The sequence below is a fragment of the Bison bison genome, unplaced genomic scaffold, assembly GCF_000754665.1.
Source record: "Bison bison bison isolate TAMUID 2011002044 unplaced genomic scaffold, Bison_UMD1.0 scf7180017863415, whole genome shotgun sequence".
Lineage (NCBI taxonomy): Eukaryota > Metazoa > Chordata > Mammalia > Artiodactyla > Bovidae > Bison > Bison bison.
In genome coordinates, this window is record NW_011493987.1 from 81,032 (window position 1) to 99,638 (window position 18,607).

At 46.4% G+C, this 18,607-nt stretch overlaps 2 protein-coding genes across 2 annotated transcripts in view; one reads left to right on the forward strand and one right to left on the reverse strand.

The window, feature by feature from the left end:
• The first annotated feature begins 6,681 nt into the window (after positions 1-6,681).
• MCCD1 (mitochondrial coiled-coil domain 1) lies at positions 6,682-8,070 on the forward strand. Its single transcript, XM_010833289.1, has 2 exons — positions 6,682-6,999; positions 7,725-8,070. Exons 1-2 carry the CDS (start codon positions 6,841-6,843, stop codon positions 8,052-8,054), a joined length of 489 nt encoding a protein of 162 aa, XP_010831591.1. The 5' UTR covers positions 6,682-6,840; the 3' UTR covers positions 8,055-8,070.
• Positions 8,071-8,230: 160 nt separating this feature from the next.
• The window catches only part of DDX39B (DEAD (Asp-Glu-Ala-Asp) box polypeptide 39B), an 11,027-nt gene continuing 650 nt past the window's right edge, over positions 8,231-18,607 (reverse strand). Inside the window, exons 2-11 of the mRNA XM_010833288.1 lie at positions 17,670-18,010; positions 16,337-16,464; positions 15,964-16,056; positions 13,742-13,925; positions 12,519-12,637; positions 10,147-10,278; positions 9,344-9,453; positions 9,098-9,242; positions 8,808-8,955; positions 8,231-8,454 (exon numbers count right to left, since the gene is read on the reverse strand). Coding sequence (XP_010831590.1) covers positions 8,438-8,454; positions 8,808-8,955; positions 9,098-9,242; positions 9,344-9,453; positions 10,147-10,278; positions 12,519-12,637; positions 13,742-13,925; positions 15,964-16,056; positions 16,337-16,464; positions 17,670-17,880 — 1,287 coding nt within the window. The 5' untranslated portion in view covers positions 17,881-18,010 and the 3' untranslated portion in view covers positions 8,231-8,437. The remainder of the gene's footprint in view (positions 8,455-8,807; positions 8,956-9,097; positions 9,243-9,343; positions 9,454-10,146; positions 10,279-12,518; positions 12,638-13,741; positions 13,926-15,963; positions 16,057-16,336; positions 16,465-17,669; positions 18,011-18,607) is intronic.

Genomic DNA, 18,607 nt, shown 5'->3' on the forward strand with positions numbered 1-18,607 from the left:
CCCACTCCAGCATTCTTGCCTGGAGAATCCTACAGACAAGGAGCCTGGCAGGCCACCGTCCATGGGTCACAAGAAGTCAGACATGACAGCGTACATGCACACACACTGAAGGTTAAATGAGGTCATAAGGGTGGGGCCCTCGTCTGATAAAGCTTGCAGTTCTGAGAAGGAGACACCAGCTTGTGCTCTCTTCCCTTCCACCCCCACTTTGTACAGAGGAGAGGCCATGTAAGGACATAGTGAAAAGACAGATAGTTACAAGCCTAAAAGAGAGCCCTTACCAGAATCCAAATTTCCTAGCACTTGGATCTTGGACTTCTGGTCTCCAGAACTGTGAGAAAACAAATTTCTGTCACTTAAGCCACCCAGCCTGGGGTATTTAGTTATGGCAGGCTGAGCAGACTAAGACAACCTCCAAAACCAAACACCAGCAAACTCCCCTCTTCCAAGCCTCAGACCCAGCTTTAAGGAATCTTGTCACAGCATTTATTCATCCCTTCACAAATAGTGAGTGAGTGCCTCTGTGCCAGGCTTTGCTCTAGGACTGATGGCTATTTAATCAAAATAGTCAAAACACTTGCTTTCCTGATGCTTACAGGTTGTTGATTCAAGAAGAGGGGAATTAGCCCTCAGCTGTAGACAGCGGGTCAATTGTAAAGAGCATGTGGGGCAGTGCTGTTGAGGTCCTCTTTGGGAAAAGAGATCTGCACAGTATGTTCGAAAATGATAGGGGATACAGAGAAAAAATAATACAAAGTCAACAACAATGCAAGGTAATGGGAGAGGTGGCACTTTTAAAGAGGGTGGTCAGGGTGGGCCTCACGGAGGTGACAGCTGAGCAGAAGACACACTGAAGCAGGTGAGGAACCGAGTCGTGCAGATATGTGAAGGAAGAGCACTGCTGGATCGCCCTCTGCATACCCAGGACTGTCCCAGGCCGGCAGTAAAACCGCAGTGGGATTGGAGGAGAGCGCCCTTGTGCACAGACTTCTTACGGGAAAGGTGTGGGGTCCTGGGTCTCTCTTGCTCCAGCCTTTGAAAGTCCTGAGGTGGGGGAGGGAGAAGGCACCGCTTGGGGAGGAAGAGTCGAGGTACCCCCGCTCCCTCTCTCTTTGGATTCACCCCCGCCATGCCCTCCACCCAGGGTTGTGGTCACTGACAAAGGAGGACCCTGAGGGCAATCAAGCTCTGAGAGGCTGAGCTGTCGGCAGAGTGCTGACCTGGCTGCAGGAAGGGAGGGAACAGACGGTGAACTCAGGACTCAGGGACCCGCCATGGAGGGGGTGACAAGACTTGCCAAGAGCTGGGCTGCTGTGGGGGTCCTCCTTGAAGAAGACCTACAATACCTCTGGCTGGTGGAGCACCTGGGCCCGAAGGGCCCCTCAATGTGATGTGGGATGAGGTATTGTCAGAGGATGGGTGAGGGTGGGGGTGAATCTCATCCAGACCCGGGCAAGGCTCTCTGCTCCTGTACCCAAGGGCCCTCCCTTCCCTCCTAAATGGAGACGTTGGAAATGTCCTCAGTTGCCCTCTGGTCACTCACATTTCACCCTCATTTGAAAGCCCTTCTGGTTCTAACCATTTTTTTTTAATTGGAGTATAATCGTTTTACAATGTTGTGTTACTTTCTGCTGTACAATGAAGAGAATCAGCTGTATACATTCATATATCCCCTCCCTCTTGGACCTCCCTCTCAGGGCCCCTTTGAGTCACCACAGAGCACGGAGCTGAGCTCCCTGCGCCTTATGACAGGTTCCCACTAGCTATCTGCTCTACACACGGCAGTGCATGTATGTCGGTCCTAATCTCCCAGTGGGTCCCACCCTCCTCTTCCCTCCCTGGTCCACAGCTGCATTCTCCACGTGTGATTCTTGCGGCACCTTCTCCCACATCCCCAAGACCCGACCTCTCTTCTTCTCTTCTGCCCTCCAGTGTTAAGAATGGCTCAATTCTCCCTGAGGAGCAGGCTCCAGGCAAGAGGCTGGGCTCTAGCTGAGGTTGGAGGAAGGAAAAGGCCAACGACTGGGAGAGGACATGGGCACAGACAAAGCGGAAATCAAGGGGTTTGGGAAAGGCGATTCCATATCATTATTTTTCTCTCAGAGTCCAAGAGCCATCCTTCCCCCGCCCTGCCCAGCGCAGGGACATGGAAAGAGCGGCAGGAATGGAAGAAAAATGTAACTGATTCCTCCTTCTGCCGTCTTTTCCTCTTGGCTACTCTACTTTTTTAAGTGGAACTTCTTAATGAAACTTGAAATTTTCTTTCAGGGAAGTCTCCAAATATCAGGAAATTAAATTATTAATGTTTCAGCCCTACAGGCTAAAAAAAAAAAAAACAGAAACTTTAAGGAATGAAGGCACATGTGGAAAACTGGCCGTTGTGCTGGGTAGTAAAGCTTGCACTAAATAAGCTCTATGTGGTGCTGAAAGGATAGCCTCTTGTTTGCCTGTATGAGCTCGGGCAGCTCTTGGAAACTCTGTCCTCTTTAGAAAAGTGAAATGAGCACTCAATGCCCAAATCTTGGCTAAAACACCCTCCAATAAAAGGAACCATGGGTCTTTAGAAAAATAGCTGATTGTAGGCTTAAGACAGAAAAAACTACAAGATGAGCCTGGAATGCCTTGTAATGTCCAGAAAGGAAGGCAATTCCCCAAAATCGAGCATGTCAAAGGGACACAGAAGCCAACCTGAAAAAGCTCCCTATGAACAAAGCTGGAACAATTTCAGCAGCGAAATCACAATAAATATTGGATTATAACCCCAAATAAAAAATACTGAGTTCAGGGACTTCCCTGGTGGTCCAGTGGCTAAAACTCCACGCTGCCAATGCAGGGGGTCAGGGTTTGATACCTGGTCAGGAAACTAGACCCCACACGCCACAGCTAAGAGTTTGCATGCCATAACTAAGACCCGTGCAGCCAAACAAATACAATTTTTTAAAAAAGATTTGAGTTCATATTGAAATACACAAATGACTGAAAACATTTTAAAGGGAGGGAGAAAGGACACACTATCCTTACAGAAGAGTATCAAGTAATATATGAAGAGAATCCCCATTCCAGGAGATGGAGTTTAATTTCCCTCCCCTTGAGTGTGGGCTGGACTTGGTGACTCATTTCCAAAGAATAGAATATGCTGTGTGCTCAGTCACTCAGGTTCTTTGTGACCCTTTGGACTGTAGCCCATCAGGCTCCTCTGTCCACAGGATTTCCCAGGTAAGAACCCTGGAATGGGTTGCCATTTCCTTCTCCAAGGGATCTTCCCAACCTAAGGATCAAACCTGCATCTCCTGTGTCTCCCATGCTGGCAGTCAGATTCCTTACCACTGAGCCATCTGGGAAGCCAAAAATAGAGAATGGAAAGGGAAAAACTACTACTGAGTGGAGAAACTTGGCAGATAAAGATCATGTTGATATCATGTACCCTCGATATGATGTGATACAAAAGGCCTTTCACATCTACAGTTCTCTTCCCTAAAACCCATAAACCCAATTTAATCATGAGAAAATATCAGACAAACCCAACCTGAGTGATATTCTTCAAACGTTCTGTCTGGTACTCTTCAAAATGTTCATGAAAACAGATAAAGCGTAAGAAACTCAACAGATCAGAGGAGACTAAGGAGGCATGACAACCTAATGCATTAAGGTACCCTGGATTGGATCCTGAAACGGAAAGAGGACATTAGTGGAAAAACTGGTGAAATCCAGTCTACAGCTTAGCTAATGGTATTGTACCAATTTTAACTTCTTGGTTTCTTGGTCTCAATATAGTTCTGATAGATGTTAACATTAAGGGAAGCTGGGTGAAAGGTACCGTATGATATTACCCATATGTGGGGTCTGAAATGTGACACCGATGAACCTATGAAACAGAAACAGAATCAGGTGAGAGTGGCGGCCGAGGGTTGGGTTAGGAGTGTGGAATTAGCAGATGCGAACTGGTGTGTACAGAATGGATAAACAAGGTCCTACTGTATAGCACAGGAAACTGTATTTAATATCTTATGGTACACTATAATAGAAAAGAATATGAAAAAATATATATATAGCCAGTCACTTTGCTGTACAGTAATACAACATTGTAATTCAACTGTACTTCAATAAAAAATAAATTATACTGGCATTTTTTACAAGTCAAAGGTTTGTGACAACCCTGTGTTGAGCAAGTCTATCAGTGCCATTTTTCCAACAGCATTATTTTTTAATTAAGGTATGCACATTGTTTTTTTAGACATAATGCTATTACACACTTAACAGACTGCAGTATAAAGTATATATGGGCTTCTCCAGTGGCTCAGAGATAAAGAATCTGCCTGTCAATACAGGAAATGCAGGAGACACCAGTTCAATCCCTGGGTGGGCAAGATCCCTTGGAGAAGAAAACGGCAACCCATTCCACTATTCTTGCCTGGAAAAGTCCATGGACAGAGGAGCCTGCTGGGGTGTAGTCCATGGGGTTACAACTTAGTGACTGAGCCCACACACGCACACATTGTATGACTTTTATATATTTAAACTGAGAAACCAAAAAATTCATGTGACTCACTGTATTGCAATATTCACTTTATTGCAGTGGTCTGCAAACCCATAATACTTCCAAGGAATGCCTGTATTGACAAACTGACAAAATGCATATGGAGAGGCCAGAGAGCTGGAACAGCCAGCACACTATAGAACAGTCGGTGGACACTTGAAAACCCTACCTGAGTTCAAGACTTCCTACAAAGCTATGCTAATCAAGATAACGTGGTATTGGTGAAAGAAAACACAAGAAGGTCAGTGGACAGGACAGAGAACCCAGGGATAGAATACATAAATGGTGCTGGGACAACCGGACATTCACATGCCAAAAAAAGTGAAGTAAGAAAGTTCTCTTGAAAAGTTACCATGAAGGTCACCTGTGACAGGAACAAAAAGTGTCTCTCAGTAAACTTCTCACATTAGAGCAGTGGGTGGACTTAAATATACCTAAGTACCCATCTCCCCAAGTTTCGCATGAAGGGTACGTGACTCCCGTCAGTCCCCCAGGCCTGCCCCATCCACTGGGCAGGATGCGGTAGTAAAGGTGGCATCAGCAGAGCAGCCCCTCGGCCTCATGCCAGACACCTCCCGTAATCCTCTGCCTGTCGATAGGCCCCTCCTGCAGAGGCCAAGCCAGACCTCTCATTTGATTAAGACTATGAGACATAAATAAAACAGCACCACATAAAGAAGAAGACTACTAGCCTCTCAGGAATAACTAAATATACACAGTAACGTAACTCTAGGTTTACATTTATCTACTTTCATCCCTTCATTTCTGTGACTATGAGATCCACAGCTCACCCAATAGATCTGAACTGATCCAAATACCAGTCTTTTCTTGAGCTCTGCCAGACAAAGCCAAATCCAGACTCTACTATAATTCATGGCTTAGGACTGCCTACTGCAAATCACTGGATGTGGTCCATTTGGGAGTTCATAACCTGAAACAGAAATTCACGTGATAGAAATGTCTAATTTTCAGGTAGGATACTTTATTACTAGTGCATCATCTAGACTGTTTTACAGAAGTTTCTCAATTAATAGCTGCTAATCTTGCTTTTAATTTATAAATGTGCTTAGTTTCGTTTCCATGTTACTTGTGGCTTGTTTAACCTTGTGCTAGCTTCCCTTATTTGTAACAGTAGTTTGGGCCTCTTCTGTCTCAAGTACGACTTAAGCTGTGCACACATTGCAGTTCAAAAATGAGCCCCCACATATAACCCTATCACTGAGAGACAAGAGGGAAGGCTTGTCTCCTCCAAAATTGTACAGGGACTCTCCATTCTTTTTCCACTAAAAAATGGGAACCTATCAACTAATGGGGAACCCAGAGATCTCTGACTTCATCTAAAGTTGCTTCAGCCCAAGTTCAAGAATCACTGACCTCCAGGAAGGTCTCCCTCTCCGCTCCTCTGACCCCCACACTATGGCAGAGGCCATCTTCCCTCCAAATTCAGTGTGATGTCCCAATAGCAAACTGCAGCTGTCCACTGTCCAGCAACCTTGCTTTCTAGGGCATGTTTTTCTGAGGACCTACTTTTTCCTAGATTAAAGCTGGAACCATCCACTCTGTGAGCCAGGGGTATGACTGTGCCCTCTAGCCACAACAGGACATTTCAGGACACACTGCAGGAAGTCCAGTATTTATACACAAGCCTCAGTGAGTGGACAAGGCTTTTGTTCTAGTGCATACTTGATGGGAGGGCTCACCAGTTCAACCAAGCTTGAAACCAGTACCTGTGTATGGTGCCAACTTAACAGAAGAGGCAAACCCCAACAATGTACAATACACAACAGGGACAAAAGAAAGGTCACCGGCAAGAAGAGGAAAGGGAAATAAAGTGAAAATCAATACTTGAGCCAGGTCAAGGGTGAGCTTTCAAGTCTGGCAGGCCTAGGCTTTTCCAGCAGGCTGTGGAGCCTTGAGCACATATGACCCAGAGCAGGTCCCAGCCCATACTTGAATAAGTGAGTGCTGAATGAAGTTCTGAGCATTTCCTCATCTGCCAACCTGTAATGTAATTCATTCTCCCTTGCAGAACTGAGAGGAATGAGTAAGAAACACAGTGCTAAGAATTACTGACACAAGACACGGTAGGCTGGGGACCAGAGTTCTGAAGGAAATTTTGCCTGGCAGGAACAATTTCACACTAGGGAACTGAGTTCCTGGACTCTGGGGCCAGGCTGGGAGGCGGGTGGGTGCAACAGAGCAGGGCAGGGGCAGGGCCAGGCATTGAAGCGAGGCCACAGCCCAGAGGGAGCCAGTTCTTGGTGGCTGTGGGGTGGCTCAGACAGCTTCCTGCCTCACCCGGCATGGGCCTCCCTCTGGCCTGGCTCTCCCAATGCTGCCATCACCTCCTCCTGCCATCCTGGGCCCCCATACTCCAGGGCTCCTGGAGGTGCTGCTCCCAGGGTCCCAGAAGCACAGCAGAGACGAGCTCCACACGCAATAGGAAGATGTCACCTTCCAGGGTAAGTGGCACCAAGGAAGGTGGAGGGCATGAGGGCAAATTTGTACTGGGGGACAGAGAATCCCCTCCATATCACCACACGTCAGCTGAAAGGAGACCTGGTGGCTGAGATGATAAAGAATCCAGCTGCACTGCAGGAGACCTGGGTTCGATGGCTGGGTTGGGAAGATCTCCTGGAGGGCATGGCAACCCACTCCAGTATTGCCTGGATAATCCCCATGGACAGAAGAGCCTGGAGGGCTACAGTTCATGGGGTCGCAGAGTCCTAGATGACTGAGCGACTAACCACAGCACAGCACATGCCCCCCCACCCCCACCCCATGCTTGTGGGCTAGTCCCAACCCTCAGTTCCTTAAAGCACCCTCCTTGTCCCCACCCGAGACAAGACACCCTCTATCTGCACCCTACCCTCCTTGCAGTTCACAAAGCCCTTGAACAGAATAACTTCCCCTCATCTAACAGTTAATTATTTCTCAGGAGGGTTGGGACAGCCAGTTCTCCCCTTCCCAAATGCACCTTCAAGTCCAGTTACAGCACCTGGGCTGTGATCTCTAACTACTACCACCCCACACCCCACTCCAGGACTATGCCCAAGACAGGAAACTGCTTTAGCTTTGCAGTAAGATGACCTCAAATTAATGGGGCAGAGGTAGAATTCCTGACTTCCAGTGAGCCTCAGCCCTCAGCCCTGGCCGATGACCTCTCCCTAATGCTCTGCTCTCCCAGGAGCGCCAGCCCCGCCCCACAGCTGAGCTGGCCCAGGCGGAGGAGCTGCTGGAGCAGCAGCTGGAGCTGTACCAGGCCCTGGTGGAAGGGCAAGAAGGGGCCTGGGAAGCCCAGGCCCTGGTGCTCAAGACACAGAAGCTAAAGGAACAGATGAGGAGACACAGAGAGCCTGGGAGAAGTCACCTAAGCTTTCCATCAGTGGCCCCTTCACCGTCCAGCCCTGAAAACTGCACACCACCCTCCCCAACCCTTGGATCAGCAACATCCCAGCCTCTCCCAGGCCCTAAGAAAACAGAAGAAACTGCCACAAAAGGGCTAAAAATTGGATAGTCATGAGAAGTCATGGCCTCTGCAGTCTTTTCACTCACATCCCAATTCAACACCTCCCGCTGACCTCAGCCCCCAGCAGGGCACACAGTGCCCACAGGAATTTACTCTGGATTATGCCCCAGAACCACCTCACCCCAAATCCAATAAAGGGATGGAATGCTTACAGACACCACAGACGCATGAGTTTTTTAGTTTTGTTAAAAAAAAAAAAATTTCCGACAAATCGGGGAAATGGGGTTCAGGAGTGGTGGTGATGCCAGGAAAGTCATGGGGCGGGGGACTGGGGCGCCCGGGGTCGGTAGCAGTAGTGTCTCCTTCACCCCCACGCCTGGTGCGGTCTCCTGAAGAGAACTGTCACATTCCAGAACGGGTGGGTGAGTCCTCTACCGTGTCTGTTCAACTGAAAAGAAAATACAGCAGTTAGACTAGAGCATGGGAAAAATTTATAAAAAAAAAAAAAAAAATCAAAGTCGGCACAAACACCCCTCTCCCAACACATCCAGATGTTTGTGTGGTATGCAGGTCAGAGAATAGGTCTGGGGGTAGAGAAAGAGAAATAATTTGATGAGAAGAGACCCCCATACACAGGTCAACTAAACATCCCAATAGAGCATCAAGGTGGGGGCAGCAGAAATATGGATGTCAAACTTGTCAAGTGGCCACCATGCACCAGGGGCTTTAAGAAAAACCCACTAAGCAAATGAAGAGAATCTAAAGGACTAGGGGAAGCAGCTTCATGAGATCATTACTCACTGTAGGAGGAGATGTCTATCTCGTCAGGCAGCTCACTTATATTGACTTCAAAGCGATCCTGCACATCATTGAGGATCTTGGCATCATTCTCATCTGACACAAACGTGATGGCCAAGCCCTTGGTGCCAAACCGGCCTGCTCTGGCCACCTGGAAAGAGACATGTGATAGGACCAGCAGGCCCCACAGAAGGAAGACACACAAAGGGAGGGAAGAAATGGAAGATATGAAAGATAGAGAAACCCAAGGGGTGGGAGAGGACACTGGCCTATCTTCCAGGTGTGGGGCTTACCCGATGCAGGTAGGTATCTGAATCCTCAGGCATGTCGTAGTTAAAGGCAATGTTCACCCGCTCGATGTCCATGCCTCGGCCAAACAGGTTGGTAGCCACGAGAATCCGTCGTTGAAAATCTTTAAACTGCTGATACCGAGAAAGCCTTTATGAGAAAGGAAATCAGAAAGAGTGTTGAGATTTTCTTCTCTCAAGGGTCCCTTTTGCTCGCAAGGACACAAAACATCTTGCCCGTCTCTGACTCACCTCTCCTCCTGGGGCATCCCACGGTGGATAGCAATGGCTGGGAAGTTCTGCTCCACCAGGAGCTGGGCCAGGGCAATGCAACGCTGCACAGACTTCACAAATATCACCACCTGCGTGCGTGCGTGGTGTGTATGAGATTGGAGGGATGTGCGTCCATGAGGGTGTGTGTGAGAAAGATTACGAGCAGGAGTTCTCAGTAATTTCTAAAAAACTCCTCAGTCCCCATCACATACTTCCTCTTCTGCTCTAAATACTAAGTCTTTCCTGCTTGGCTCTGACTTTTCCTGAGCAGACAAACACGCTGCAGAGGATATGGAAAACAGTAACCAACTACCAGATAAATTAGGAGACAAGAATGAAGCCACCACATGAGAATGGTAAAAATCTGACCTAAGTCTGGAAAGACATGACCATTATTCCCACTCACCAAAACATCAAACATAGTAAGAGCTTATAGAAAATGATTTTTAGTGCAAATCACACAAGAGGTTAAGTAATGAAACACTTCTCCCCAGGTGAACAGTGCAAAACACACAGTTAAGACCTAACATGCCTAATTATTGTGGGACTCTCACCAACTTTAAGACTCAAGGATTTTGTAATTTGAGGTTTATTTTGTGTCAGGCATGGAACAGAAAAGCAATTCCCATCGTGCTCACGTTTAGCCCCTAAAAGTCTCTCTCTCATTTACAAGAATTTTTCCACCATTCTTTCATATGGCATCCATGGCTTCCTCAATAAAAAGGTTTCTGCCAACAGTTGGAGATGTACTCATTCTCCCTACTGGACCTTGGACAACTGACCTGGTTGAATTCAAGGACATCCAGAAGGTCAAAGAGCTTCCGGTTCTTCTCGTTGTCCTTCAGTTTCACGTAGTACTGCTGCAATCCATGCAGCGTCAGCTTCGTCTCATCATCCACGAAGATCTCCATTGGCGTGGGGGGGAGGGGGGAGGGAAGGGGTGGGGAACGGGAGGAGGGCAGAGTGGGGGGGTTAAACCTGGGGGGGTGGAGGAAGTTGATCTCCAATACACCCCATGGGGGGATGGGGAGAAGAGAGAAGATTGAAAACCCAGCCCCACCCCCAAAAATACCCACATTTTAATGTGGTCTTTTGGACATTAGATCTGATTTCCTTCCTATTAGTTGAGTTTTAAGATTTCCCAACTGAAAATAGTTATAGGAAAGGAACTCTGCACGGAGGAAAGGGCAGAGTCCAACCATCCAATGGCAAGGTGCCATTACCTCATACGGAGGTGGTGGAGGAAAGAAAACAAAGGGAAGTGGTTCTCAAAGCGAGAACATGAAGCAAACACCTGGGAAATCATGGCAACAGTGACTCGAGGTCAGAATAAATCCATTAGAGCTGGTTTAATATGGGGGAGAGCTCCATTCGCATATTCTCTCAACTAGGAGAATCATATCTCCATAAGGAAGGTAGATGTCTTCCCATATCCCCATTAGGAAGGTGGAAGATCAGAATGCTTCAATGGACTTAAGGTCAAAATGCCATGAAAAGAGAGGCAAAGATTACTCAAGATGAGTAGCAACTTGCCCTCGGACCACAAGGAAATAGTTTTAGATGAGATTGGTCTCTGAACGAAAAATCAAACCATCTACAGTGTTACGAGGAAGGTACAATGAGTGGTGCTAAGAATCAAATTCAGAGCAGCAGAGTTACTCAGTCATCTTTAAAAACAAAACACACACACACAGCCCTTGAAGGGAAGGTAGATAGCATTTAAAAAAAAAAAAAAAAAAAGTGGTAATTGGCACAAGAGTCAACTCTAAAGCCCAATTTCCCTTTGTGTGCTGTGCTTAGTCACTCAGTCATGTCCGACTCTTTGTGACACCATGGACTGAAGTCCACTAAGCTCCTCTGTCCATGGGGATTCTCCAGGCAAGAATACTGGAGTGGGTAACTTTTCCCTTCTTCAGGGGATTTTCCCAACCCAGGTCTCCCGCATTGCAGGTGGATTCTTTACCATCTGAGTCACCAGGAAGCCATGGTTAACATAAAACCCCAGGGTACAAGATTTGGGGAAAGGATAAGTGTGTCATAGGAGAAAACCAGAAGCTGAACTTCAGAATGCAGACTAGCAAAGGAAGGATTTCCAAAGAGAAGTTCCATGGCTTCCTTCCAATCTAACTTGAACCCCAAATACAGCTAAAGGTAAGAGTTATGGTCCACGGGAAGGAGCACAGCAGGGAGGGAGGGAAAGAACACACTCCACTGCTTACACAAGGGCCTGCCTAGCCCAGACCCTACCACCACCTGGTAACACCCAAGTGGAGCTCCTCACTTTACTTCTTCCATATCCCTCTGAATATTAAGAGTTAAAAAGAAGAAAAAAAAATCTACCACCCTACTCAGAACACCCCTCCCCACCAACACAAATGGAAAGAAACAGGGAGCACGGCACGCCTTGGGTTCAGGAAAAAAACCGGGAACAGAAAAAGAGGCTGGTTTGGTCCTTAGATTCCTGGTGAGGTTCCCCGCGGCCTCCGCTGCCGCCATCCACCGCCGAGTGCGTCCGCATTTCCCCCGCCGCGCCACGGTGCTTCTCCGCTGCCGGTTCACATCAACCGAGGTTCCGACGGGTGCGAGGAGGTACGGGTAGGAAGGAGTATGGACTCGGGGATTGAGGTGCCAAAGGCCCCCACCCCTGGAGGTGGGGAGGGAGCGGATTCATGTGTGCTGTTTGCTCTTCTTTTGGACATGCCCTGCCATCTGTCTGTCCCTCTCTTGCTCTCCTGCCACCGGGAGGTTATGAGTTTGGGGAGCAGAAGGCTCCGGCTGTATGCTCGATGCCACCTTGAGGGTGCGTGGCTGTAGGGGGTATGTAGAAGACGATGGGTGGGTGGTAGGGCAGAAAATCCTGCCCTCCCCCAAAAGGGAGAAGAGGTTCAAAAAATGCTGTGATGAAAAAAAAAGTCGAACACTACCCGCTCTCACGTTAACCCGACCAAGTCTTCCGGAGTTTCCCTGGCGCCGCGCAGACCCTAACACTAACTGTCTCTGCCTCTGTGTGTCTCTTCAAGGAGTCATCACTTTCAAATGGGCACGTGCCCCCTTCTTGGCGCTTGAAGGACAAGGGAGTCTGGAGGAAGAGGGCGCGGAGGGGGAGAAGGCAGCGGGCGGGGAGTGGAGGGAGAGAAGGTAGAAGGGTATTTACGTCTTGCATGAACTTGCGGCAGACTGGACGAATCTCTTTGCTCAAGGTAGCACTGAACATCATGACCTGCTTCTCATGGGGGGTCATGCGAAAAATTTCCTGGACATCCCGACGCATGTCTACAGGAAAAAGAAAAAAAAAAAATTATAGTAGAAAAGAGACATATTATCATAAATGAAGATCAGAGACAGGCTTATCAATGAGGTAAGGACTGCTGGAAGTGGGTGAGCCGAGAGTTGCGGGTCAGGGTTAAGATTTGCCTCAGGTCTCTCTCTACTCTATTATCTCCAACCGCCATGTAATCATGTCCAGGGTTATAATACAGCAGGAAGAACAGTGTCTATGGCCCAGGTTCCAGCCGTGTATTTTAACCACACAAGAAATTACATGAGACCCCAAAGCCCACAACTAGAAAATGGGGATAAAGCCCACTGCAAAGGCTCACAAAGATTAAGTCCTTACAAAGCCCTTCTCCCTACTCCTCTCTCCCCAAGCTCCAACTGTCTACCAATATCGCGCACCTATTACATTCCAGCTGTCAGAGTCCATTCCACGCTTCCTCTGGATCACACTGTCCTATCCAGTCAGGCAAATATGACATCTCTACTTGGAGCCCACTTTATAGCTCGCCATCTAGAATAGCCAAAGATCATTTGGAATGACTTATCCCTGGGTATATGCCCATCCCTAGTCTCATTCACCAAATTTGCGTTCTCATAAAACATCTTCCTTTCTTCACAGCACTTGGCACACTGGAACACCACACCACACAGACTCCCACACACACTCTCCACATTCATTCCAGAACTTAAGTTGAAACATTTATTCAGCTATAATCTGATGATATAATCTGAGTTGAGGATGCCAAACGAGTAGACTGTCTCTTTTTCCAGTTCCATTTTCTTCCCTATGACACCCACTATAGAGATTTACAAAGGACACAATGGTGGTGTGACTAACATCCAAGATTAGCTAGGTCCCTCCTCTCAAAGATAAACATCTACCACAAAAAGGAAGAACATGATACCCTTCTCCTTGATCACCAAGGAAGCTTAACAAGCCTAACAGAGACTGACCAGGGAAGCCAGAGCCATCAGTCATGGGTGATAGATTAAGAGTCGTCCTGGCACTAAAGTGCTCCAGTATCAAATAAGCATCATTTGGCTCCAAAAGGCAACTTCCCAGATCACTAGACCAGCCCCAGCCCAACTGGGACAACTTACCGAGCTGTTCAAGCATCTTATCGCATTCATCCAAGATAAAGTGTTTAATGTGTTTGAGGTTGAGGCTCTTATTTCGAGCCAGAGCTAGGATGCGGCCAGGGGTCCCCACGACGATATGCGGGCAGTTCTTCTTCAGCACCTCTTCATCCTTCTTGATAGACAGACCACCAAAAAACACTGCAACCTGCCAACCCAGAAGAGAACAGTATTTCACAAGGAAGGAAAGGGTCAACCTTCCCAAGGTTCCCATCCTTTCAATTTGCTCTAAACCAATTCTCAGAACATTTCAGAGCTAAATGGAACATGAGATCACCTAATCTAAAAGTATCATATCCCCCAAACATTGAAGCTAAGAAACAAAAGTGACCTGTCCTAAACTACATGCTCTGAGAACTAGCATTTAGTTCTTCTGACTTAATCTAACAATTTTCCTTCTCCAACTCCAAAGCCAGACTTCCCTGTAAAAAGGAGGATGGCAAGAAATTAACAGTGTCAAGTACCAAAAAAAAGCTCACAGGTATCAAGTGTTCCTAACTGACCCTAGATTTTTTAATTCCTTTGAATAAACCCTGTTTAGGCTACACATATTACTGCACCTTAAAACTATTAGGGAAATGGCTGTTGAGCCTTTAATACAGCATCAGAAACTGCTTTTTTAGTTTCAAAGGGGGAGACCAATCAAGGGATTCAGACTATCATAACCCTAAGTCTAGAGTAAATCTAAAACCATTAATTGTGGGACAAGTGGTTTGCAACAAAACAGGAGATACATCTGTGCATCATCTGTGAAGCATCATCTGTGAAGAATTCTTGCCAAAAATCTTTAACTTGAACCATTTAAGCTTTCAAACATAACTTTCAGTTTAGGGACTTCCCTGGCAGTCTACTTTCAATGCAGGGGGCATGGGTTTGATCCCTGGTGGGGGAACTCAGATCCCATATGCTAGGTGCCACAGCAAAAAAAAAAAGAAAAAATTCAGTTTACAGGAAACACTGAGAGCGAAAAACAAGTTAAAACACCACCACAGGAAAGTAACCAAACAAATCCAGAGGTAGGACATTTTGCAGAACTAGCTCAATCTCTTTATCAAATCACTGAAACATAATATTGAGCAAATGGACAGACTCTCTCATCAAATTTATATTTGATTTTGACACCAAAAACATCCTCTTTTGAGTCCACAAGGTGAAGAATTAAACCTACAGAGGTGAACTACATCCTAGCTCTCTACTGAGCTCAACAAGTGTTTTCATAGTCATAACAATGGAAAGTTATGGAAAGTCTACTTGCTAAAAGGACAGAAAGTAAATGCTAACAAAACTGACAATGTAAGAACACAGATATACTTTACACACACACATAGAGCTTTGGCTGTATTTAGAAAATTAAATAGTTTCCCCAAGTTCTGGGAAAAAGAACCATGTAAACAAGCTAAACAGTCTTACATGAAAAGTCAAAATGGCTTTTAAGTAGACAAATTGAGAAAATAGTGTCTAATACTTGGTTTCACAGAACATCAGAAGTTTAAAAAAAAAAAAGTTAACAAGTGGTACTCTGTGAAGTATGATTAGACAGGAGAAGACAAATTCATCATAAGATCTTTCGGATTAACTACACATTTTACCAAGCGCAAGTACTACTATTACTATTTTAAACAAATTATTTTTAGTTTAGGGCTACTACTCAAATATTCCTAGTTCTAAATATAATAATTAAGGGGGAAATTTTTAATCTGAACAAAACTATATTTTTTCACCCAAGGAGAATAAAAAATTACATACATCAAGTATATACATATGCTTCTCAAACTCCAATTACCTGAGAATCTTGTTAGAATGCATGTTCATACTGGATAGGTCTAGGGTGGAACCCATGTTATCTACATTTCCAGCCACTCCCAAGTGACACTGAAACCACAGGTCTGGGAACCACACCTTGAATATCGCAGCTACACAATGCACACCCATACTGACAGTGTATACATACTGATACAATGTATACACATATCAATACAATATAGCAGGCACCTCTAACAAGTATAACTCATATGGGAACATAAATCTCTTACACACCTAAGTTCCAGGAACTTACTATGTCCTACATGTTTAATTGTGTAGAGGTATTTAATACCCGTGGGACGTGAAGACTACTGATCTAGCAAGTCCCCAGTGCCTCCAACTCCCCACACCCTCATTCCCCCAAGCCTCTCACCCTGGCTTACCTTGACGCTGGGCATGTATTTGGAGAAGCGCTCATACTCCTTGCTGATCTGAAAAGCCAACTCCCGAGTGTGACACATCACCAGTACAGACACCTGGGGGGGAAGGACAGTAGGTGGAGACACAGACAGTATATCCCTTCACCAGGGATGTCACAAAAGCATACCCAGCAAACCACAAGTGGCTACAATTCCAGATCTAAATCATTAACCCCATAATTACTACAGAATATTCCCCAGGGCTCTCAGTCAAGCGTGATAAAGGTCATCTTAACAGCAAGAACTCACAGCTCTCAAAGCATCATGTAGCTGAGGCAACACCCTTCCTGAACACTACTAGCCAAGATGCTTTGCCCAGCACTCTCTGCAAGTGTACCTGTCCAGTAACTGGCTCCAATTGTTGCAGTGTAGCCAGCACAAACACCGCTGTCTTTCCCATGCCTGACTTGGCCTGGCATAGGACGTCCATTCCCAGGATGGCCTGAGGGATACACTCATGCTGGACTAGAAGTAGGAAAGAAAAGGTAAATTAGACTCCAATCTCCAGAGAACTCCACCACATTTTTGCACCAGGCCAAACCCATTTCTCACCACTCAATTCTTTTTTTTTTTTTTCCACCACTCAATTCTTAAGTGATTCTTGTCAATTTCCATACCCCTTTCTCTCTGCTCCCTCCATCAAAGTGAAAGTGAAGTCCCTCAGTCGTGTCCGACTCTTTGTGACCCCATGGACTGTAGCCTACCACACTCCTCCGTCCATGGGATTTTCCAGGCAAGAATACTGGAGTGGGTTGCCATTTCCTTCTCCAGAGGATCTTCCTGACCCAGGGATTGAACCGGGGTCTCCTGCACTGTAGGCAGACGTTTTACCGTCTGAGCCACCAGGGAAGTCCCTCAATCAAATTGATTCCCACATCAAGACCTTCCCAGTTCCTTCTAGTATTAGCCTCTTCTAACTCCAGGGCCCAAAGTCCTGCCATCAACCCTGTGGGCATCTACCAATCGGTCATCTTAGGTGCTCCTCTGTCCCAGTGCTCCTTAATCTGTAACAATCCAAGACTTTTGAGTGCCTGTCACAGGCTACTTCTCCTACTCAGATTGTCATGCTTTGGGTGACACAACTCTACAACCTTGGGCAAAATGAAGAACTTGGTTAAAGTGAAGTTTCTCAGTCGTGTCCAACTCTTTGCACCCCATGGACTGTAGACTGCCAGGCTCCTCTGCCCATGGAATTTTCCAGGCAAGAGTACTGGAGTGGGTTGCCATTTCCTTCTCCAGGGGGTTTTCCCGACTCAGAGACTGAACCCAGTCTCCCGAATTGCAGGCAGACGCTTTACCGTCTGAGCTACCAGGGAAGAACTTGGTACTTGACCCAAAAGCCAGCTATCTTTAGACCACCCATAAAGGTTTGCAGAGACCAGAGTTGACTTGGTCCAAGGGTCCAACCAGCTCCTCTTTGGAAATTTTCAATTAAAAGACAAAATTTAAAACGAGACAAGGAGAAAAGCCACTCTAAGTTGCTCTGAAATCACTAGCACTTATCATGAACAAAGACTAACCTGTATAAACATCTTTTACTGCTAAAATAGGTTCTGGTACTTATTTCCTGATCTACCCTATACACAAATCTGTAAGGGACCATGGCTATTATCTGTTTTCTTGTATCCTTAAAGCACCAATGAGAACTCTATGCCCAACAGGAAATTTACCTTCTGATGGATGCTCAAAGCCACAGTCAACAATGGCCCGGAGCAACTCTGGCTTGAGCAAGAAGTCACGAAAGCCAGAGCTGTGGATGGAGACATAGGAGCCCTTGACATCCTTCTTGGCAGGGGCCTCAGCCCCATCTCCTCCAGCTGCCGTCTCCACCTCATCATCTTCATAATCCAAGAGCTCATTGTCCACATCGTTCTCCGCCATAACTGAGCCGGCAGGAGAAGGGGAAGGGTCTCCGGATGGGTTAGCGTAGAATAAAGGAAGAGAAGAGGAGGAGAGTGGGGGCTTGAGGAACAGAAGAGGAAAAGAAACACACTAGTTTCTGACAGAAGAGCTAGGAGGGAAAAAAAACAGGGAGGAGACATCAGTCATGAGCAGAGCCTTCACCATCTATCCTGTCCATCCCCACACTCTGCCTTTCCCTAAACTATGACACATGTACCTGGAAACAAAAGTAACAAAGGGAAAAACAAGTAATAAAAAAACACAAGACAAAGAAACAAAAGACAAACATAACACACAGAATGGGAAAAGTGTGTTTCCCAGGAGTGGTGATTAGGACGTAAGTTCCCAAAAGGATAGGATCGGAGAAGCAGAAACCGGAAAGCTAGAAAGGCAAGGCCAGCTTCTAAATTCCTGCTCCGGGACAGCAGTGAGGATAAAAAATTAAAGACACATAAAAAACAGACTACTAACAATTTACAAGACTGGAGAATGTTAAGTGACAAAATGAAAAATCCTCAATGAAAGACCTTGTGCTTTCCCTATAATCTCAAGGTGTCGACAGCAGCCATCAGTCAAGGGTGATAGATTTACGGTCGTCATTGCGCAAAGCGCTCACTTTTCAAAATGGAAACATCATGTGGCTGCCATCCACGTCTCCCAACACGCCAGTCTCCCAGTCCTCAGACACTTCATAGTCGCGCGTAAA

What these genes read in the sequence shown, in the direction of transcription:
- MCCD1 (XM_010833289.1), top strand. Translation starts at nt 6,841, where the DNA reads ATGGGCCTCCCTCTGGCCTGGCTCTCCCAATGCTGCCATCACCTCCTC. An exon ending in GGAAGATGTCACCTTCCAGG is followed by an intron (nt 7,000 to 7,724) that starts GTAAGTGGCACC and finishes CTGCTCTCCCAG; the next exon opens with GAGCGCCAGCCCCGCCCCAC.